The sequence below is a fragment of the Protopterus annectens genome, chromosome 1.part0 (genome assembly GCF_019279795.1).
Source record: "Protopterus annectens isolate FY-2018-M chromosome 1.part0, PAN1.0, whole genome shotgun sequence".
In the NCBI taxonomy this organism is placed as follows: domain Eukaryota; kingdom Metazoa; phylum Chordata; order Ceratodontiformes; family Protopteridae; genus Protopterus; species Protopterus annectens.
Window position 1 is genome coordinate 1,914,106,512 of NC_056725.1, and position 24,945 is coordinate 1,914,131,456.

General features: G+C 42.9%; 1 protein-coding gene across 2 annotated transcripts in view; it reads left to right on the forward strand.

Annotated features, from left to right (window-relative positions):
* The window catches only part of SENP6 (SUMO specific peptidase 6), a gene marked incomplete in the record, with an annotated part of 3,063,818 nt that overhangs the window by 1,526,147 nt on the left and 1,512,726 nt on the right, over positions 1–24,945 (forward strand). For both annotated transcript variants that reach the window (XM_044070093.1, XM_044070102.1), the window contains 1 exon segment: positions 12,037–12,278. In XM_044070093.1, the coding sequence (XP_043926028.1) occupies positions 12,037–12,278 (242 nt within the window).

The window sequence follows — 24,945 nt, forward strand, 5'->3', positions numbered from 1 at the left end:
ACTCTTTTCCACTCATCCTTCCAAAAGGATTCATCGTAACCCCTCCCAAACCATGTACACAAATGCCTCAGACCTGGGATGGGGAGCAACTCTGGAGACAAGGAAGGTACAAGATTTGTGGACAAACACACTCGGACAAGACCACATAAACGTGCGAGAAATGAGGGCCATTCTTCTGGCTCTACAGGTCTTCCAGCCATACCCAAGAGCAGGGGCCCTCTAAAGATATTTACAAACAACACTACAGTCCTCTGGTATCTCAACAAGCAGGGAAGGGACCAAATCTTACCTTCTATGCAGACTAGCTCTGCAGGTGTGGGAACTGACTACCACACAGGGAATCATCCTCCAGGCAGCCTCCATCCCATCCCTGCACAACAACCAGGCAGATTACCTAAGCAGAACCACCCCAAACAACCACAAATGGATGCTGCAAAGAGCTGTTTTCCTGACTATGGTCCACAAGTGAGGTATTCCACAGATAGACCTATTCGCCTCCTCCATAAACAGGCAGCTTCCTGGCTACTGCACCAGGACACCAAACCCCAAGGCATTAACAACGGATGCCTTCTCGATGAGCTGGAAGGGGAAATTCCTGTATGCATTTCCCCCCTCCCACTGATATAAAGGGTCCTGCAGAGAATCCAGCAGGACTCGCCCAAACTCTTGTTTGTGACCCCCTACTTCTTCACCTGTCCAAGGGCAGTCACCACAAGTTACTCCCCTCAATGGACCTGATCACACAGAACAGTGGAACTCCTTGCACCTCACCCTGTGGCTGATAGAATTTTGATCCCATTCAGACACCTTTACAGTGAGGACATGTTCACTGTCCAGCAGGATACCAGGAAACCTAGCAGAAGGAAATCCTAAGTGGAAAATGTTTTCCATTTGGTGTCACAAAAGACTGTTGGACCCGCTGGAAAGCAATATCCCTTAATCCTGTCTTATCTGTGTGAACTTATGCAGACAGGGCTGTCATACTCATCTGTCTGCCATCTTTGCCTGCCTTTCTCTGGAGCCTCTTGGCATCCAGACTGCCCGCTAAACTGTTCCTAAAAGGGGATACTGCATTTGAGACCTCTCAGGAAACCTTCCCCTCCCCCCAGGACCTTAACTATGTATTAGGAAAAACTCACACTAGCACCCTTTGAGCCAGCAGACAAATCTCTCATAAAGTTTTGCTCATGGAAAACTGTTTTACTGGTAGCCCTGACCACAGCCAGAAGGGTCTCAGAATTGCAAGCTCTTATGGCTACACCTCCTTTTCTAATCTTCCACAAGGACAGGGTGACCCTCAGGACTAACCTGTCATTCACTCCCAAAGTAGTGAATGACCTATCTTTGAACCAGGCCATCCACCTTGCCTACCTTCTTCCCTAATCTGCAGGGGGATAGTGAGAGAGTAGTTCATTCCCTAGATGTCCATGGACAACTAAGATTTTATCTTCATAAAGCCAAGACCTTTAGGAAATCTGACCAGCTGTTTGTCTCCTTCCACCCTAGAGCCCTGGGGAAAGCTGTGAGCAAACAGACCATCTTGGCCTGGATTTCTGTTACCTACACCATGGAAAGACCTTACAGGGCAATGTCAAAGCCCACTCCATAAGAGCAATGGCCTTTCTGGAGCCTTTTTCAAGGGGTTGGACACCAATGCCATTTTTGAGGCAGCCACTTGGTCCTCAGTGCACACCTTTACCAAACACTACAAGCTGGACCATATCTCCAGGGCTAGGGCAGGGTTTGTCAGGGCTATCCTACATGGATTCCTGGAAACCTCATCAAGGCAACCACCCCCCCCCCCAATCCTCAGTGAGCTTTGGTACTCACCCACATATGGAATACTGGAACATTGGAATAGAAGGACATAGGAAAGTTGTGTAAAATCTTTACATAACCATAGGTTCATAGGTTCATACTAGGCTATCTGCCCAAGGGCATTTATAAGCCTAGCCCATAGTTGTGTGGCTTTCGCCACCCGTTTAGTTTGAATAAAAACTATGCCTATCATTTTTCTGTGCCTCTGTCAAGCAGTGACACTGAAGTAATCCCTGGGGTATATCTGCGATCTCCCATCCATTGGTCAAGATTCCTCTTGAACAAGGCCAGCGAGGTGCTCTGCCTCACATGTACCGGGATTTTGTTCCACAGCATAGGGAGTCTCTGGGTGATGAATCTGTCCCTCCAGCACGTTCTATTTATAACCGTGTCAAGGTTTAAGTCTCCCGCCCTTGTGGTTCTGAGGGATCTAGATTTTTTGAGGTGAAGCATATTCATCAAATCTGGGTTTGACATGGCCTTATATGTCAGGCACAGGTCACCTCTGAGCAAGCGGTATGAGACTGAATAGAGCTGGTGTTCTTTCAGTCGGGCATCTTCCTTTTCCATGTTGCAGTATTCCTACCCTCCCACCTTCCTCTCTTGCCCTCCTGGGTGACAGTGCTCAAGCTTTGCCCTTACAGGACTGGCTCTGACTGGGGTCTCTTTTAGGTTCTGGGGGCTGGTGCATGCAGACATCACTTTTATGGCCCACATTCCAGCAGCCATGTCAGATGTCCGACGCACCTTGAGGGACTGAAAATCTTTGGAAACCTGGCAGGTAGAACTGGAGAGGAAAAAGGGTAAACCCACATGTAGAATACTGCAACATGGAAGAGAAGGACATCTATGGTTATGGAAAGATTTTACACAACTTTCTTTTCTTGGGGTGTCATGTGTTCACATAACCTTCAGGGGAGAAGATAGGCTATTGCAGTATAAAAAGAAAGCTTGTGCAGTATAAAATGAAAGCTTCTGAAAAAAGTAATTTTATTAACTTTGTTTGCTGTCAGTTTGGGGGGGGGGGGGGAGGTACAAGTGCAGTTTTTTTCAGATGCATCCAAGTTGCATCAAAGTAAAAATATTTCATGTCAACATACAGTAGACGTGCATAATATAAAAAAGTTTAGTATACAGGTGTACATTCTCCATATAGTTTAAAAAAAAAAAGGAAACAAACAACGTGGTAGTGTGAGCATTTTAAAATGCAGGACTTCAACAGGAAGACTACTGAAGTCCATCTTAATTTTAGATCTGATGTTATTGTCATGCATTCCTCAACATATGGATCTTGGATCTAACTCAGCCAATTTCTTTAGATTATTGGATCTGACTGTTGAACTTATTCCTTTATCCATAATGCATCTAACTTGCCTGATTACCGCAGACCTCATTTGCAGCTCCAAAGATTCGGTCAGGATTGTGATACCTTGTAAGGTTTTGTGAGTAGATATAATTTATTTTTTCTTTCTATTTTCTTACATGTATATATATTTCTATTTAGCCGCCTTCTATTTGCTCTTCCTTACCTTTTGGATTTCTGTTTAGGAAACATTTTGTACCGTTGTTGGTACTAGACCTTCTACCATTTAGGTATTGTTTTCTACCGTTGTTGGTAGTTAACCTTTTCCTTTATCTTTTTTTTCTAAAATAATAAAATACTTTCTTTGTATTAAATTTCTGTTAGAGTTTCTCTCTTCTCTCTCCCTTTTATTGTTGGTATGGCTGACAAGCCAACTGGTTTTAAAAAGTGCACTTCCTGTGTTCACTATAACCCAATTCTGATGCCCACAAGTTGTGCATATGTTGTTTAGGCCATTCATGTGAGGTATGTGTGCACTCCATTACCCATGACTCGGTTTCACATGAGAATTCTCCAGTGGACTTGGTAGGTGTAATGGTTGACGCCTTGGCATCCGTTGAAGTTATACTATAAAGATTTGGTGAGCCTGCAAGGATTCCCTACTTTGGTGGATCCAGTCCAGTGAGCTTTGTCAGGGATACCCATTTATTTTTCCTCGCCCAGAGGCATGCTTACCACGGATGCCACCCAGTTGGGATGAGGGGCATTTCTTAGAACAACTGTTCCCAGAAGAGCCCAGTTTACATACCAATGGCTTAGAGATGAGAGTGGTCCTGTTAGCATTACAGGCCTTTCAGAACGCTCTCCCTCTGGGTACAGTTGCTATCCAGGCAGACAATATGTCAGTGGTTTGGTACATCAACAGAAGGGGGAAACCAGATCTTACCCTCTTTGCCGAGAAGCAATGAGAGTTTGGCAGTGGGTGATCTCCAACCACTTTCTTGTAGCAATGCACATTCCAGGGAAATCCAAAGTCTTAGCCAACAAGCTCAGCAGCAGGTCCATCCTGATGTCACACGAGTGGTCTTTCAATCCTGTTGTGATGGAAATGATTTTTCATCACTGGGGTTATCCTTGCTACAGTCTCTTTGCCTTTACCCTCAACAAGAAGTGCAGCAGGTTCTTTGCCCTAATTCTTTCTCAGGGAGAATCACTGAGAGATGCTTATCGTCCCCTTCCTTTAATAACCAAATTTTTCCAGAAAGCGTAATAGTTGAACAGCAAGATAATCCTCATTGCTCCCTTCTGGCCTTGGCAGGTGTGGTTCCCATTCCTATGGTCCTCATGTCCACTGTCCGCCTTGGACACGACCTCAGTCCAGACTTACTACCGCACCCTTCAGGAGTGATTCATCCACACATTCAGGGCCTCAAGTTAACTGCATGGTTTCTCCAATTCCAGTGATGTCTAGACAGTCCAAGCTTTCCTGTCCAGTTCATCATTTTACCCTCATCTCAAAAACCTTCTGCAAGAAAGATTTACAAGAGTAAGTGGAAAAAAGTTTTATATAGGGCTGGACACAGAAAGCTGGATCCCTTCACAGCTCCAGTTCCTACTATATTAGATTTTCTGGATTCAGTTTTTCAAGATGGTGCCAGTTTTTCCACCGTAAAAGGCCATCTTGCCACCATATCTAATTACCACATAGGACATGATGCTTTCCCCCCTAGTTCCTTCAAAAATTTGCAAGGCTTTTCTGAAGGGTACGCTTCTGCTTAGACCTCCACTAAGAGACGGTACTCCATCCTGGGATCTTATAGATGTTCATCGTGTTACCCTGCTGCAGTCATCACACTTGGATTATCCTGCAGTCATGCAGTCCAGCAGTTGGCCTGAATTCCAAAGTCTTGGTCCGGCGTCGGTTGCTATCGCTTCTTCCCTGACGTCATTGTGCCAGGGGTATATAAGAGGCATCTGACGCCATTTTCTTCAGTCTTTCTTGCCGCGCGGTGCCCGAAGCGGAAGCATTTCGCAAGTGCCGGTCGGCCGACACCTGAGATTTCCGATTCGAATTTCAGTACGAAGTCTTCAATAAAGCTAAGTACCGCATTGGGGAACCTTTTCTTGCCTCAGTCCGATGTCAGAAAAAGTTAACAATTGCATTTCTTGTGGGAAGCAAATACCTCATAAGGACTTCCATTCCTATTGTATTCCTTGCCTAGGCCCAGACCACAACGTCTCAGGTTGTTGGTTTTGTGCTAGGTTTAATAAACGAACTATCAAACGCCGTTTTGACTTCGCACGACACTACTTTGGTAGGAAATTTAATTATATCATGCCGTCGGAGCAGCCGACAACTGGCATGCATAAAAAAAATGCAAGGATAAGGACGGGCAGCCTAGGAACAGGCCAGACTCCGAGGCCTCTGCTGGGCCTGCCACCGGTTCTCCGTTTTTCAGTGAGGCGCATACACAGCCCCTGACGACCGCAGAACTGGAACCCCAGACAGCTGCGGATTCTCAAGCGGAGTCTACTAGGCCGATGCAGCCATCTTCATTAGGCCCTTCCGACACCGGAGCAGAAGTAGACCCCGGTGCAGTGGAAACACCTTCGGTTGCAGAAGGTGTCTTCAGACCGACTACACTCACCATTAAATCTTATGCTAAGCTTAAAACTCCTTTAAGACCAAAGAAGACTGTACATCAGTCTACAGTTCAAGGCCCCATGCTTAAGAAACAGATGCTTAAGATGGCCGAAGACTTGATTACCCTAATCAGGGGTTCCCATCCACCTCCTGATAAAAGACCAAGACAAGAGGGGGATTATGCTTCCTCTGACCAGACTTCAATTTCCTCAGATTCTTCTGAGGAACAGGATTACACTTTTCAACCTTATGAAGACTCTGATGCTGAAGACTCTATTCCATCAGCATCTCCCCCTGAAGACTACTACTCCTGAAGACTACTCCTTTGGGGAAACTTTACATACCATAAGGGAACATTTCCACTGGGAAGGCCAGGACTACTCTGATTCTAAGAAAAGGCTCCGAGAGTTTCTTTTGCTACCCCAGCACAGACCTCTTGCTATCCCTCCAGTTTCAGATATTGTGGATGATGTTTACTTGGAGTCTAGTCTAAATCCAGACTCTCTACCTCCTGCTCCAGCCAAACCAGACAGATACTACAGAGTACCTGACTCACACAAATCCCCTTATAAAAGCCTTGTGGCTGACCCAGAAACAATTTCCCAGGGTCCTAAGGGAACTAAAGCTTCTCTGGCTAGAAATCCTGCACCCTCTGAAAGGGATTCCAGCGCCCTAGATAGATGGGGAAAGAAAATATACACCTCAGCAACTCTGGCTATGAGAGCATTAAATTGTCAGTTTCACATGCTGAAATATCATCAATTCCTAATGTCTCAAAACAAAAATGAGCACACATAATGAACAGTCTGCACTCAAGGAAATGCAGGATCTGTTGTATGCAGCTGAACAGGTGGGCAAACATACTTTACAATGTGAATTTGATTAATTGGAAGCTTCCTGTAGAGCAGCAGTTACTGGCTCTGTCATACGTAGACATGCTTGGTTAAAAGAACAAACCCTTCCTGATCATGTTAAAGCAAAATTATTGGATGCACCTTTACAACAGGATGTATTATTTGGTGTCAAAGCAGAAGAGGTTTTAAAGAAAATGGAGGATAAGGCAAAGTCTATGCAGACGGTCAACGATTTTTTGCAGGTACAACCCCCTCGTTTTAGCAGAAATTGGCCAACGAAAAACTGGTCCTTTCCAGCTTTTGACAGATCACAGAGAGGCAAATACAGACGCCCAAGGGGCAGAGGTCAGTCACAAGGCCCTTACAAACCTCGCCAATGGGGTACTGCTACCCAGAAAGGAGGAGAAGACAGGCCCCAAGCTAGCAGAAGACAAACACAATGACTCAATCCTCAAACTACCAAGCAGATCTCTCTTGGCAGCTCCCTTGGGAGGAAAATTATCATTTTTTGCAGACAACTGGCACATCGTCACAAAAGACAAATGGGTCCTAAACATTGTCTCTCAAGGATACAGATTCCACTTTCATACCTTACCAAGGAAAAAAGGAATGCCAAACCTGCCACCAAATCAATGGGCAGAGGCACAAAAACAAATTACAACTCTCATGAACATGAGAGCCATTCAACAGGTACCTACGCAGGAGCAAGGACAAGGATTTTACTCGAGACTCTTTCTAGTCCCAAGAAAGGACAAAGCATGGAGACCCATTCTGGATCTTTCAATTCTGAACACCTATCTGCAAGTACCAAAATTCAAGATGCTAAACACTACAGCAGCTTCTTCCCATGCCGGGCAAGAATACTTGGCTGGTAACGTTGGACCTCAAGGAGGCATACCTGCATGTCCCTATCAGACAAAATTGCAGAAGATACCTCCGCTTCATTGCAGGTTCAACGCATTATCAATTCTCTGCACTGCCCTTTGGCTTATCTACTGCACCCAGGGTCTTCACAAAATGCCTGGCACCAGTAATTGCATTCTGCAGTCATAGAGGAATTCAGATATACCCATACCTGGACGACTGCCTTATTCAAGCAGAAAGCAAGGACATTCTTTTAAAGCATCTGGCATTTGTCAAACACCTAAGTTGCCTAGGGTACACAGTAAACGAAAATAAATCAAAACTAGTGCCCTCACAAAACATAATATTCCTGGGTGCCAGCTTGAATACAACGGCCCAGATGGCTTATCTCACACCAGATAAGCAACAACAGCTGACTCAATATTTCAAAATAATGGCAACAAAGACCCAACTCCCTGCAAGAAAAATTCTGCAGGCCTTGGGATTCATGGCATCTTGCATACTACTAATACCATTTGCAAAACTGCATATGAGGAAATTACAATGGTACCTGAAAAGCGTATGGACTCAGCACAGCCACAGCTTGGAAACAATGATACCACTCATTCCCTGCCTTCAACAGGAGTTTCTATGGTGGGCACAGGCATGTCACCTCAACAAGGGTCAGCCTTTCACCTTGCCCACAGCCAGGCAAACTATGACAACAGATGCATCGGACTATGCCTGGGGAGCACACATGGCAGGACAGTGCATTCAGGGCAAATGGACTACAGATCAGAGGCATCTGCATATCAATCAAAAAGAAATGCTAGCAGTACAGAATGCCCTAACAGCTTTCAAGGACCTCTTACACTCAGTACAACTAACAATACCACAGTAATGTGGTACATAAATAAGCAAAGGGGCACTCATTCCTACCCTCTATGCAGGCAAGCAATGACCTTGTGGAACACTGCACTGTCTTACCAGGTTCAATTACAAGCACAATTCCTGCCAGGAAAGAAAAACACATTGGCAGACGACCTAAGCAGAAACATCATGGATCCACACGAGTGGAAACTAGATCCACAAGTATTTACAATGATAGCTCAAAAATGGGGATGCCCAGACATAGATCTGTTTGCAAGCCCCCAAAACTACCAACTTCAAAAATTTTGCACAAGGACATTCCATCCACAAGCTTGGAAAGTGGACGCTCTCTCATTCATTTGGAAAACATTAACATGGTATGCATTTCCTCCACTGCCTCTTCCAGAAAAGGTACTGCTGATAGATTAGAGAGACCATAACTGATACTCATTGCACCAGACTGGCCACGCCAGCATTCGTATCCAGTTCTAAGGAACATGGCCCATGGCCCACCATGGATTTTACCACAAATTCCACACCTCCTCACCCAGCGAGACAATCAGATTCTACACAGCCAGCTCAAGACTTTAAACCTGGCTGCATGGCAAAGTACCTAAACAACCAGCCAACACCTCTATCCAAAGCTGTTATGGATGTCATTCTGGAGGCCAGGAGGCCCAGCACCAGGAAAACCTATTCTGACAAATGGAAAAGATTTTGCGCCTGGAACCAGGCTACAGGCCAAGACTGAACCAGCTTTTTCAGCTGATTTAAAATTTATTTCATGGAAAACTGCCCCGCTACTAGCAATAACCTCAGCTAGAAGAGTCTCATAGCTACAGGCACTAATGGCAGTGGAGCCTTTCCTCATTTTTTCATCAAGACAGAGTCTCTCTATGAACTAACCCTTCCTTTATGCCAAAGGTGTTATCCAGTGTGGCCCTAAACCAAACCATTCATTCGCCCACCTTTTTTCCCAAATTCCCAGAACAAAGGAGAAAGACTCCTGCACTCTTTGGACATTCACAGGCAATTACGTTACTACTTGGATAAAACTAAGGCTTTCAGAAAATCTGACCAGCTCTTTGTAGCCTATGCTACAGGAGCACAAGGAAAAACTATCTCAAAACAGACCATTTCTAAATGGATAGGGCATTGCATATGTTTCTGCTACACGCATTATGGGAAACCGGTACCTGCTAACATTAGGTCCCACTCCACCAGGGCTACAGCTACATCAGCAGCCTTTCTCAGGGGGGTGCCAACCAAGGATATTCTGGAAGCTGCAACTTGGAGTTCATTGCACACCTTCACCAAACAACTATCACTTACCTCTATATTCTAAGACTAGAGCTGGTTTGGCCACTGCAGTTTTGCAGGGCCTACTAGCTTCTTCTAACCCTGTTTAACTCCACCTCCCATCCTTAGCTTTGGGATTCAACCCAAGTGTGATGACTGCAGCAGGGTAACACGATGAACATAGTACAGTTTTGTACCTACCATAAATGTAGATGTTCAAGTGTTCACCCTGCTGCAGTCCAGGTTACCCTCCCTCCATCCCCTCTGAACTAGCTGAACTTATCTATACCATTCTATCCTATACAACCTCTGTGGTTCATTTGCTTGTGCCTAAAGGTATTGTTTTATTTTTATCTATATATATATATATATATATATATATATATATATATATATATTTTTTTTTTTTGCCTACCTATTGGGGGCACCTGACATCTGGGGCAAGAAAAACTGAAGAAAATGGCGTCGGATACCTCTTGTATACCCCTGGCACAATGACGTTAGGGAAGAAGCTACAGCAACCGACGCCGGACCAAGACTTTGGAATTCAGGCCGACTGCGGGACCACCTGACGGCAGGATAACGCAAGTGTGATGACTGCAACAGGGTGAACACTCGAACATCTACATTTATGGTAGGTACAAAACTGTACTTTTTGTTACAAACTTTAACTCAGTTCCCTATGTCAGACCTGAAATTTCTTTCTTGGAAAACAATTTTTACTGTTGCTATTATGTCAGCAAGGCAAGCTTCTGAACTCCAAGCACTCTGTTCAAAACCAGCTTATTTGTTTTTTCATCAAGACAGTGACATTAAGTATAAACCCTTTCTTCCTGCTAAAAGTTATTTTGAGTCGCACATGAGTCAAGTAATCAATTTTACCAATCATGTTTCCAAATTTTGACAATAAAGGAAAATACATGCTACATCTTTTAGATGTACATAGCTTCTTTTCTACCTACATAGAACAAAAGGATTTTGAAAAACTGATCAACTGTTTGACTACTTTGCTAAAAACAAATTGAGAAGACCAGTATCTAAAGTTACTTTAGCCAAATGGATAATAAATTGGGTTTCCTTTGTATACCTCCTTAAGAGGTTTGCCCTTACCTAGAGCCCCCAAAGCTTTTTTGACTAGATCCATGGCTACATCACCTGCTTTTTGGGCTAGAGCTACAATTGATGACATTCATGCTGCAGCCAGTTGGTCCAGTTCCCATAGTTTTATTACTCATTACAAGTTGGAGATCATATTCAGGAACAGGGCTGTCTTTGGCTCTGCAGTTCTCTGGAATATCTTTCCATGAGGGCTACCCAAGATTTTTGTAGCTGGGGACTCTATCCCATGCATTGAGGAATGAATGAAAATGGCATCAGATATTTAAGTTATGTACCCACCATAACTACACATCTGTGTTGTCCATTTTCATTCTTCCTCAACTCCCCACCCTCCTTCGGCCTGTCCTTATCCTTTGGGAGTGACCTAGTGTGGTATATGGGAAACATTGTTCACAGTTTTAGCCCATATTCTGTCTCTGTCCTCCTTGTTCTGATTATAATCATCATTGTAAGTATTTATGCCTTCTGACCTGTTTAGCAGCAGCAAACTCAGTCTGAGGTAATCAGGCAAGTTAGGGGCATTATAGGTGAAGGGAGAAGCTCGAGAGTTGGATCCAAGAGTCTAAAGAGACTGGATGAGTTGAATCTAAGGGTCAGATCAGGGACACATACACTGAGGAATAATGAAAATGGACAACACAGATGCATAGTTATGGTGTGTACATAACTTAAATTTTTAGCAGTTTGTATTTTAGAGTCTGTGCATCTATTACTACTGCTAAGGGCAGATCTGCAACTTCTGAGAAGAGCAGCAAACAAATGATTATCAGAGTGTAAACTAGAGTACAAGAAATGTAAGCACAATAGTAATTTTCCAGCAAAGATAAATACTCTGCAAAATATTTTTTTTTATTTACATAACACTGTTTAGAGCTTTTAATAAGATAGAACAAGTTACATGGCTGTAATTGCTTTACTTTTCAGTAGAGGACTTTTTTTTTCATTGAGTATGCATTGGTTGTAATTAACCCTTTCAGCTCACAGGTTTAGGGGATCTCTTGGCACTTTGAGTTGTGAGATCATAGAAGTCAGATAAACTATGTTGTTCTGCTAGTCATTCCGTGTCTTTTGTTTATATCTCTTTTGTTTGCTTTTATAGGTGTCTTAAGTGCTATATAAATTGAAGATCCCTCAGTTTTAGTAACTTTCTTGTATCTTGTTTATTATTTACATTAGTCTAAGACATTGGAACTTACGTGAACTATTATGGTGGTTATCTTGTTGAAAATGTAAATGAAGACACATTTTGTCAATACTTCTAACAATGTACATGATTATTTACTTAGTTGTGTTATCCAGCGATGAGGAGGAAGAAAACGGTGACAGTTTCAGCACTGAAAATACAAATAAAATGGACAGTGTTTCACCTTCACCTGTTGATTCAAGATTACCATCTCCAGGACTTCCTATTGGATCGCCAGAGACCATATTTAAGGAACATTTTTCTGATTTGGACACTTTAGATAGTATTACTCTGGAGAAGGAATCTAAAATAATTTTACCCAGGAAAGCAAGAATGAAGGACCAGGTGTGTATCTTATTTTCTTTAAATCAAAAAGATTGTGTTATTTCTACTTTAAACATTAAATGATTAGCAACTGTACTTGCATAACTGTTAGTATATTGCAGTATATCAATGTCTTTTGCAATGAAAACATTGTTTTGTGCTAAACATAAAAAGTACTGTGATTAACCATTGTATTTACACAACATTTGACATGCATTTCATTATACATGTTTGAGTGCTCTCTGTTTATTGTTAGGGGAGTTCTGAGGTTGAGTCCTTTGATAGGACACACACAAAATGGCATAAGTGAAGTAGAGGGTTGACCTAAAATGGTATAGCAATAGTTAGTACTATTTGTCATAGTTTTTGTAATCGGATCTGAAATCTCAATGTACTGAAACTCAAATTAATAATTTGAGTTGATGCTGTTAATTTAACTGTATCATGTGTGAACAAGCATTGCTTTTCAGCTTTCACCCATAGCCATGAAGTTGAGCAGGTTGAAGTATACCTGAATGCCTAGCCCTGTGATGTACACTGGTAGGTGATAGAGTTGAATGGCATTTTACTAAATCCTTCTTTATGTATTTTTCTGGGCTGCAGAGAAATGTGTTTAAAAAATGAATAATTGTTTTGGTTCTTGATATACCAGTATCTCAGTAGGAAAAGCATATTAGCAGCACAGCTCCTTTCATGGAAGTATTGGGGCATAGTCCTTAGATCATTGTTTAGTTTGTATTGTGTATCCATATGTTTGGCTATTAGGTGGTTATGTTTGTAGGTTCGTAGGTAGCAGGTTAGCTGCCTTTGAGGGCCATTTTAAGTCTAGCCAGTTTTCCCTTTTTATGCTTTAATTAACCTATCCCATTTGGTCGGAGATTGGCCTTAGCTGTTCCATTGTTGATAATTCTATATTATCTCTAATGAGAATAACCAGGAACAGGGGACATGGGCATGGAGTAAAGCACTTAGAAGCTTAGCTTAGTTCAGGATAGTGATTTTTTGGGGGGGTTGCTAAGGGAGTTGACTTGTGTTCTGGTGAGGTGTCCTGGAATTGCTTATTGTTTACTTTGAAACAGGGTAATGCATAGAGAACTGGTCAGTGTTCAACAGAAGAAGAGAAGAGAAATGTAACAGTCAGTTTAAAGTTCACTAAAGGACTGCAGGCAAAAAAAGTGTAGTTAAAATATCCAGATTCTATTATTTCTATTTTGAAGGGAGCAGCAGATGGACAGTGGCTGCATTTTTCCTTAGTGAAAGTTATGAATAAATGAAACAGGTACACATATAAGGTGATAGTAGCCAGCACAGTAGATAGATGGAATGAAGTGTTCAGAAATAGACTTTTGTGGGATATACTGCACACAAAGTAAAGGTTGAACGAAGAGCTAAATATGAACTGTAGCTGCCAACTTAAGTACATAAGGAAGTTGGCTGTGGTCATTTTGCATTGACAGCTTTATGCATTTTTATCTGCTTAAGCAGATAAGCAAGTGAATTTCCCATTACTGAAGAGATTTAAGAGCCATCAAAATACCTTGTTTGTAATACTTTTTGTTGAGTGACCACAAGTGCTGTGATGTATGTCATCGGTAATTATTTTACTGTTGAAAGTATTGAAGTGCTGATTGTCCTTTAAGAGGAATGTATTGAAGGTCATTTAATACATGTACTGCAGACTGGTCTATATTAGATCATCAAACTTCCAACTTTTAGTCGTTCGAACATCTAATTAAAAAAAAAAAAAAAGGCCTACTTGAACGTTCTAAGCAGGGGGGCGAGCCCCCCTGCACCCCCCATACACCCTACTCTTTAAATACAACTACGGGATCGCACTACAGTGCAGGAAAAGTGAAATTTTCCCAATGTTCATCGTGTTACCCTGCTGCAGTCATCACACTTGGGTTATCCTGCCGTCAGGCGGTCACGCAGTCGGCCTGAGTTCCAAAGTCTTGGTCTGGCGTCGGTTGCTGTCGCTTCTTCCCTGACGTCAGTGCGCCAGGGGTATATAAGAGGCATCCAAAGCCATTTTCTTCAGTCTTTCTTGAAGCGCGGTGCCCGAAGCAGAAGCAGTTAGCAAGTGCCGGTCGGCCGACACCTGAGATTTTCGAATCGAATTTCAGTCCGAAGTCTTCAATAAAGCTAAGTACCCCGTTGGGGAACCTTTTCTTGCCTCAGTCTGATGTCAGAAAAAGTTAACAATTGCATTTCTTGTGGGAAGCAAATACCTCATAAGGACTTCCATTCTTATTGTATTCCTTGGCTAGGCCCAGACCACGACGTCACAGGTTGTTGGTTTTGTGCTAGGTTTAATAAATTAACTATCAAACACCATTTTCACTTCGCACGACATTACTTTGGTAGGAAATTTAATTATATCATGTCGTCAGAGCAGCCGACGACCGGCATGCATAAAAAATGCAAGGATAAGGACAGGCAGCCTAGGAACAAGCCAGATTCTGAGGCCTCTGCTGGGCCTGTCGCCGGTTCTCCGGTTTTCAGTGAGGCGCCTACGCAGCTCCTGACGACCGCAGAATTGGAACCCCAGACAGCTGCGGATTCTCAAGCGGAGTGTACTAGGCCATCGCAGCCATCTTCATTAGGCCCTTCCGACACAGGAGCAGAAGGAGATCCCAGGGGGAGTAGAAACACCTTCGGCTGTAGAAGGTGTCTTCAGACCGACTACACTCACCATTCTTATGCTAAGCTTAAAACTCCATTAAAGCCAAAAAAGACTGTACATCAGTCTACAGTTCAAGGCCCCATGCCTAAGAAACAGATGCTTAAGATGGCTGAAGATTTGATTACCCTAATCAGGGGTTCCCATTCCCCTCCAGATAAAAGACCAAGACAAGAGGAGGATTATACTTCCTCTGACCAGGTTTCAATTTCCTCAGATTCTTCTGAGGAACAGGATTATACTTTTCCCCCTTATGAAGACTCTGATGCTAAAGACTCCATTCCCTCAGCATCTCCCCCTGAAGACTACTCCTTTGGGGAAACTTTACATACCATGAGGGAACATTTCCACTGGGAAGGCCAGGACTACTCTGATTCTAAGAAAAGGCTCCGAGAGTTCCTTTTACTACCCCAGCACAGACCTCTTGCTATCCCTCCCGTTATAGACATTGTGGATGATGTTTACTTGGAGTCTAGTCTAAATCCAGACTCTCTACCTCCTGCTCCAGCCAAACCAGACAGGTACTACAGAGTACCTGACTCACACAAATTCCTTTATAAAAGCCCTGTGGCTGACCCAGAAACCGTTTCCCAGGGTCCCAAAGGGGCTAAAGCTTCTATGGCTAAAAATCCTGTACCCTCTCAAAGGGATTCCGGAGCCCTAGATAGATGAGGTAAAAAGATATACACCTCAGCTACTCTGGCTATGAGAGCATTAAATTGTCAGTTTCACATGCTGAAATATCAGCAATTCCTAATGTCTCAAAACAAAAAATGAGCACACATTCTGAACAGTCTGAATTCAAGGAAATGCAGGATCTGTTGCATGCAGCTGAACAGGTGGGCAAACATACTTTACAATGTGGATTTGATTCATTGGAAGCTTCCTGTAGAGCAGCTGTTACTGGCTCTGTTATACGTAGACATGTTTGGTTAAAAGAACAAACCCTATCTGATCATGTTAAAGCAAAATTATTGGATGTACCTTTACAGCAGGATGGTATTATTTGGTGTCAAAGCAGAACAGGTTTTAAAGAAAATGGAGGGTAAGGCAAAGTCTATGCAGACGGTCAAGGATTTTTTTACAGGTACAACCCCCTCGTTTCAGCAGAAATCGGCCAACAAAAAACTGGTCCTTTCCAGCTTCGGACAGATCACAGAGGGGCAAATACAGATGCCCAAGGGGCAGAGGTCAGTCACAAGGCCCTTACAAACCTCACCAATGGGGTACTGCTACCCAGAAAGGAGGAGAAGACAGGCCCCTAGCTAGCAGAAGACAAACACAATGACTCAATCCTCAAACTACCAAGCAAATCTCTCTTGGCAGCTCCCTTGGGAGGAAAATTAGCACATTTTGCAGACAACTGGCACATCATCACTAAAGACAAATGGGTCCTAAACATTGTCTCACAAGGATACAGATTCCATTTTCATACCTTGCCAAGGATAAAAGGAATGCCAAACCTGCCACCAAATCAATGGGCAGAGGCACAAAAACAAATTACAGCTCTCATGGACATGAGAGCCATTCAACAGGTACCTATACAGGAGCAAGGACAAGGATTTTACTCAAGACTCTTTCTAGTCCCAAGAAAAGACAAAGTATGTAGACCCATTCTGGATCTTTCAATTCTGAACACCTATCTACAAGTACCAAAATTCAAGATGCTAACACTACAGCAGCTTCTTCCCATGCTGGGCAAGAATGCTTGGCTAGTAACGTTGGACCTCAAGGAGGCATACCTGCATGTCCCTATCAGACAAAATTGCAGAAGATACCTCCGCTTCATTGCAGGTTCAACCCATTATCAATTCTCTGCACTGCCCTTTGGCTTATCTACTGCGCCCAGGGTCTTCACAAAATGCCTGGCACCAGTAATTGCATACTGCAGACAAAGAGGAATTCAAATATACCCATACCTGGACGACTGCCTTATTCAAGCAGAAAGCAAGGACATTCTTTTAAAGCATCTGGCATTTGTCAAACACCTGCTAAGTTGCCTAGGGTACACAGTAAATGAAAAGAAATCAAAACTAGTGCCCTCACAAAACATAATATTCATGGGTGCCAGCTTGAATACAACGGCCCAGATGGCTTATCTCACTCCAGACAAGCAACAACAGCTGACTCAATATTTCAAAATAATGGCAACAAAGACCCAACTCCCTGCAAGAAAAATTCTGCAGGCCTTGGGATTCATGGCATTTTGCATACTACTAATACCATTTGCAAAACTGCATACGTGGAAATTACAATGGTACCTGAAAAGCGTAAGGACTCAGCACAGCCACAGCTTGGAAACAGTGATACAACTCATTCCCTGCCTTCAACAGGAGTTTATATGGGGGCACAGGCATGTCACCTCAACAAGGGTCAGCCTTTCACCTTACCCACAGCCAGGCAAACTATGACAACAGATGCATCGGACTATGCCTGGGGAGCACACATGGCAGGACAGTGCATTCAGGGCAAATGGACTACAGATCAAAGGCATCTGCATATCAATCAAAAAGAAATGCTAGCAGTACAGAATGCCCTAAGAGCTTTCAAGGATCTCTTACACCCAGGACAACTAATAATAAAGACGGACAATACCAAAGTAATGTGGTACATAAACAAGCAAGGGGGCACACATTCCTACCCTCTATGCAGGCAAGCAATGACCTTGTGGAACACACCACTGTCTTACTAAGTTCAATTACAAGCACAATTCCTGCCAGGAAAGAAAAACACATTGGCAGATGACCTAAGCAGAAACATCATGGATCCCCACGAGTGGAAACTAGATCCACAAGTATTTGCAATGATAACTCACAAATGGGGACGCCCAGACATAGATGTTTGCCAACCCCCAAAACTACCAACTTCAAAAATTTTGCACAAGGACATTCCATCCACAAGCTTGGAAAGTGGACGCCCTCTCATTCAGTTGGAAAACATTAACAGTGTATGCCTTTCCTCCACTGCCTCTTCTAGCAAAGGTACTGCTGAAAGTCAGATTAGAGAGGCCACAAATGATACTCATTGCACTAGACTGGCCATGCCAGCACTGGTATCCAATTCTAAGGAACATGGCCCACGGCCTACCATGGATTTTACCACAAATTCCTCACCTGCTCACCCAGCGAGACAATCAGATTCTACACAGCCAGCTCAAGACTTTAAACCTGGCTGCATGGCAAATTACCTAAACAACCAGCCAATACCTCTATCCAAAGCTGTTATGGATGTCATTCTGGAGGCCAGGAGGCCCAGCACCAGGAAAATCTATTCAGACAAATGGAAAAGATTTTGCGCCTGGAACCAGGCTAAAGGCCAAAATCCCCTTAATCCAAACATTCCTCAGATTCTACAATATTTAACCGAGATGTTGCTCAAAGGACTTTCCTTTTCATCTATTAAGATCCATGCCTCAGCAATTTCAGCTCATTACAACACGGATCCTCCTTTATTTTCACATCCACTCCTAAGACAATACCTCAGAGGGGCTAAGAACATAAGACCGCCCAGGAGAGCACCAACACCTACTTGGGATCTCAACTTTGTTCGGGAAAAGCTTACACTGCCGCCCTTTGAACCAGCTTTTTCAGCTGATTTAAAATTTATTTCATGGAAAACTGCCCTGCTACTAGCAATAACTTCAAGCTAGAAGAGTCTCAGAGCTACATACAGGCACTAATGGCAGTGGAGCCTTTCCTCATTTTTCATCAAGACAAAGTCTCTCTACGAACTAACCCTTCCTTTATGCCAAAGGTGGAATCCAGTGTGGCCCTAAACCAAACCATTCATTTGCCCACCTTTTTCCCAAATCCCCAGAACAAAGGAGAAAGACTCCTGCACTCTTTTGACATTCACAGGCATTTACATTACTACTTGGATAAAACTAAGGCTTTCAGAAAATCTGACCAGCTCTTTGTAGCCTATGCTGCAGAATCACAAGGAAAAGCTATCTCAAAACAGACCATTTCAAAATGGATAGGACATTGCATACGTTTCTGCTACACGCATCATGGGAAACCGGTACCTGCTAACATTAGGTCCCACTCCACCAGGGCTACAGCTACATCAGCAGCCTTTCTCAGGGGTGTGCCAACCAAGGATATTCTGGAAGCTGCAACTTGGAGTTCAGTGCACACCTTCACCAAACACTATCACTTACCTCTATATTCTAAGACTGGAGCTGGTTTTGCCACTGCAGTTTTGCAGGGCCTACTAGCTTCTTCTAACCCTGTTTAACTCCACCACCCATCCTTAGCTTTGGGATTCAACCCAAGTGTGATGACTGCAGCAGGGTAACACGATGAACATGGTACAGTTTTGTACCTACCATTTAATGTAGATGTTCGAGTGTTCACCCTGCTGCAGTCCAGGTTACCCTCCCTCCATCCCCTCTGAACTAGCTGGACTTATCTATACCATTCTATCCTATACAACCTCTGTGGTGTATTTGCTTGTGCCTGAAGGTATTGTTTTATTTTTATATGTATTTTTTTATATAGCTGTATATATATATATATATATATATATATATATATATATATATATATATTGCCTACCTATTGGGGGCACCTGACATCTGGGGCAAGAAAAACTAAAGAAAATGGGGTTGGATGCCTCTTATATACCCCTGGCGCACTGACGTCAGGGAAGAAGCGACAGCAACCGACGCTGGACCAAGACTTTGGAACTCAGGCCGACTGCGGGACCGCCTGACGGCAGGATAACCCAAGTGTGATGACTGCAGCAGGGTGAACACTCGAACATCTACATTTATGGTAGGTACAAAACTGTACTTTCCGCGCTGTACAGAGATCTCCGTTGAAACGTTCAAACTTTCAAAAGTTTGATCATATGGTGTCGACCATATGACATTCGAACTTTTGAAAGTTCGATCATGTAATATAGACCCACCACAGACAAATCCCTAAGAAGGCAGCATTTGCTATGTAGCTAGAAGTAAGAAGTCTCAGCAAAATTCAGGTCACTCATGCATACCTACCCTAAAGATTCATCCTGAGCAAAACCATTGCAGACCACAGTATCACCATAAATGTTTTGGTGATAAGGGACTGTAGTCAGGTATGTATCACTCACATGGCTGAACAAGGAAGGGAGTTACAGTGAGCTGTCTTCCAGGCTCCATGATTTCTGAGATAAGGGCCCTAAGGACCCTGTGTCTCAGTAGAGATGTGAGAGTGAATGACTTGAGATGCAAAACTCTGATGTACATGCAGAGACATGTCAGAACTCGCTCTGCATGTTACAAATGCAGATAAGGCAGTACTCTTGAATGGAATCCTTCCTTCGTCTTTAATGATGCCTAGATAGAAAGAAAAGATAATTCATTTCAATAACTGGTTAAATAGTATCTTTCCATGGGGATGTAATGTGTTAGTATGGGATGCGATGCTGAACAGTCCAGTTTGCTTCACTGAAGATGTGCGTGTAGCTCGCTCTTCAAGGCTTCTGCATGCTGGCTAAAGCCTTTACTGTTCCCATGGTACATTTTTAAGCAGAGTCCATTTGATGGACATTCCAACATAGCTAATATAGCAGTCCCAAAATTAGATCACATTAAGGTGGTTCTCCTTAGTTACAGAAGTCTAAATTATTTACCTGATCCTGAGGCACTCTTGCATTTGGAAAGCATGTATGAGTAGTTACTGAGATTAGGTTTAAATGCAAACAGAATACTCCGTCTGTACATGAGTTTAGATCTTTTTATGTCTTTAGAACCAGTGACAGCTGTGGTGGAGTTACTTGTCAAAGGACATACCTTCAAACAGATCCCTAGGGACCCACAATCTGAACTCTCTGAACTACAGATCACTCTAGATAGGATTAATTATCAATTAATTGCTTGATATAGAACATCTTCAGTGTCCCCGATGACCACATAAGATCTCTCAATGTTGTAAATGATCAGGCAGCAAAAACTGCATCATTTTGTATGACTTTAACTACCCTTCAGTAAACTGGGACATCTTTATTCAATGTAGGATATGCCCAGAAATCCCTAGACTTTATAAACAAAAGATCCCTTGAGCAACTGGCAAACAAAACTACTAGGAGACGAGCATTCTTTTTATAACACCTTTATTGAATTATCAGTTAAGACATAGGCAGACATACATTTATGTAAAAGAAAACAAACAGTGGTCGCATTCACAGTTATGAACATTATATAAGAAAACAAACCATGCTAACATGTTCACAGTTACAAACATAATCACATAACATTATTTTATACAGTTATTCTTTTATACAATTATCAGGAATTCAGCAGTACATAAATTGCTCAATTCCTGCCTTCCCTTAAACCTCACTCCTCTTGCAAAACATTATTCTTCATGTACTGTTCCCACAATTTCCATATTTCTATGTTATTTGCTCCTACTTTTTTAAAGATCTCACTTATAGTTCTTTTGTCTTTGTTACAATATTCACTTCTAAATACAGATGGTTTATTTTTTATTTATTTTACATTTAATTACCAGGAAAGTCCAACTGGACACAAGTCCTTTTTTAGTGGACACCCGGGGAGAAACGCTCCACATAAAACACAGATTAATAAAGTACAATTTCACAGGTACAGAAGCATAATAGTATACATTTTTCATCAAATCAAATTAGGATAATACTTTAAAATGTAAAACTATGATTAAGATGAAATAAACACTATACAGGTACAAAGATGAAACACCTTAAGCTGTACAATTAAATATAACATCCAGTATGAAATAGTATTATAATAATATATACTCCAAGTGTCTATACTTAGAAGGAGTAGTAACTGTTGAGAGAAAGAGAGAGGTATGAAGGGAGACTTACAAGATAGAGCATCTACTGCCTGAAAATAAGGGAGGAGTAATTACCCTGGGTGAGCAAGAAGAAGATGGAGGTAGACTAGCCTGGGGAGTCAGTTACAAATCCAGTTGGCTTGTAGATGTGTTTTTAGAGATGTGTTAAACTGGGCTAAGGACGTAGTGGCTGATATATTAGTGGGCAGAGTGTTCCATTTTTTAGCTATAAATTTTGAGTAGAGGGAGGCTCCTGCAAAGTTGTTTAGTGACTTGAAGGAGAGGTTTGTTATTGGAGCGTCGCACCCTAGTACTGAAGTAAGAATGTGTTAGGTTTTGTAATGCAGGGGTTTTCTTAGGGTAGTAAAGAATTTTATGGGTTAGTATAAGCTGGTTGTAAAGGAGAAGATGGGGACGTTCAAGCCAGATGATTTGTTTAAGAAATGAGCAGTGGTGTGCGAGATGTAAGCTATTGGTGGGAAACTTTGCAATTTTGTTATAACAGGCATCACATAGGTTCATAGGTAGGTACTAGGCTATCGGACCTAGGGCCCATACAAGCCTAGCCAAAAAATGTACCCTGGCTTTCGCCACCCAAGAAAATTATTTTCCTGTGCCCCCGTTGAGCAGAGCCACAGAAGTGATCCCCGGGATGAATTTCCCATTTCCCATCCAATCATCAAGATTTTTCTTGAAGAGTGCTAATGAGGAGCTCTGTTTGACATAGATAGGTAGTCTGTTCCAGAGTATGGGAAGTCTCTGGTACAGGAATCTATCCTTCCAGCATGTTCTGTTTATTGTGGTGACAAGGTTTAGGTCCCTAGAGAGTGAAACTCGGAGGGATTGGGATTTCTTTAAGTGGAGCATGTCCAACAGCTCTGGGTTTGACATAGCCTTGTATGTTAGGCAGAGATCGCCCCTGAGTAGGCGATATGCGATGGAGTAAAGCTGTAGTTTTTTGAGACGGTCTGCATAGGGCATCTGTTTGAGGACAGTATCCTCTCTGTGAGGTATTTCTGTGGTCTTTCCAGTTGTTGTAGATGTCTTGTGAGGTACATACCAAAAGGGGCGTTGTACTCTATAATGGGTCTAATGAGTGATGAGTAGAGGGGAACAATGACCTCTTTTTTTTTTTCTGGATGAGAATCCTTTTTTGATGAGATGAGCCACGTAGAAGGATTTCCTGACCACTGTGGCGATGTGGTTATCAAAGGAGAGACTACTGTCCACCTGTGTCCCAAGGTCTCATCACATTTTCGGCATTAAGTAGACTACCAGCTATGTGGTAGTTCATGGGTACAGAGTTTTTACCAAAGGGGATGACAATACACTTTTTGGCATTGAGCTTCAGGCCATGGCTTTGACACCAGGTATCTGTCTCAGTGAGGACCTTTTGTAGTTTGTCCACATCATTAGGAGTTTCGATTATGGCTCCTAGTTTGCAGTCATCTGCAAACTTTGTTAGCCAAAGACCTTCTTTGTTGGCCTGCACGTCAGAGAAGTAGATACCAAACAGGAGAGGACCCAGGACTGAACCCTGTGGTACTCCCACTTGTCACTGGTCTGATGTCGGATTTGGAGTCCGCTACTTTTACAGTGTGGGTTCTGTTTGTGAGCCAGTTGGCAACCCATCTTGTGACATAGGGATTTATACCTAGTTTAGTGAGCTTATCTATAATTCCAGAGTGGGGGATGATGTTGAAAGCCTTGGCGAGATCTAGATAAGCTGTGTGAACCATTTTACCCTCATCTATGGCTTTGGTGACTGCTTCAAAGAAGTCAGTCAGGTTTAGGAGACATGATCTGCCTTTTACAAATCCAAACTGGGTAGGGTCCAGAGTTTGGAGATGACCAATGTCTTTGTTTGAGTTCCACGATGATACGTTCCATGGCCTTGCAGACCAGGCTCGTCAGGCTAATGGGGTGGTAGTTCCCGGTGTCCGTCATGGCTCCCCCTTTGTGGAGTGGGATAACCATCGCGGTGCGCCATTCAGTGGGTACAAAGCCTGAGGTGAGGCTATGATTGAATATGGTACTTAGGTAGGGTGCCATTTCATTCTGTAGTTCGTGTAGAACACAGCCTGGGATATTGTCAGGTCCCATGGATGCTGTGTTGTTGGCTTTGGAGTGTGTGTTTTTTACCTGTGCAGCCATGATTATAGGAACTTTGAATTCTTCCGGTATAGAGATGGGCCCTCTAGGGGGTGAGAGGGGGGGTAAAGTTAGCACTGAACCTGTCTGCTAGGATGTTGGCAATATCAGTTGGTTCTGTATATTTAGTGCCATTGTGCTGTAATTCAGAGCAGATCTGAGTGTTCCCATTTAGATTCTTGACATAGCTATAGAATGCTTTTTGGTTGTCTTTAGAATCAGTGGCAATTTTGTTTTCGTAACTAGCTTTGGAGGATTTTATGAGGGATCTCAGCTTCTTACTGAGGTTGACCAGGGAGTTCCTCCAGTCATGGGATTTTACTCTTTTTTTGCAACAGTTTCTTTCTTCTGTTGTAGAGTTTGTTTATGGCAGACGACCACCAGATTGGCTTCCTTTTTTTGGAGGATAACATCTTGGTTCTGTTAGGGATAGCATGATCCATGCACTCGTGTAAGTGCTTATAAAGTGCATTTGTGTAGGATTCGGCAGTCATATCTCTATTGTCCGTCTGCATGGGTGTCATGAAGTTTGCCACTTCTGTCTTAAGAAGTGTGAAGTTGGCTTTGGAGAAGTTTTTTACGATAGTTTCCCTAATTGGGGGTGGGGGTGGGATGTGGATGTCTAGGCTGATTAGTGGTCGGATCTGACCAACAAGGAATTGACCTCTGGTGTGGAACACCGGTTTCACATGTTGGTAATGACCAGGTCTAGGATATTGCTGCCCCTGGTGGGGGTGTGAATAAGTTGATCCAAGGCGTTGGAATTTATGATTTCTAGAAAACGTTGAGCAAAAGAGTTGTTACATGAGTAGTTTTCCCAGTTAATGGTGGGGTAGTTGAAATCGGCCATTATTAGTGTGTTGGGTTGTACCCTAATACTTTCCAGTATATCAAGAAATGAGTGTGAATCCTGGGGCATGGTGGGGGTCTGTAGCAAGCTACAATTTGGATTGTGGTCTTGCCCAGAGTTAGTTGCACTTGGATAATCTCGGATGCGTTATGCTGTGCAACTAGCCTGGAGGTGTGGATATCCTTAATGAATATGGACACATCTCCA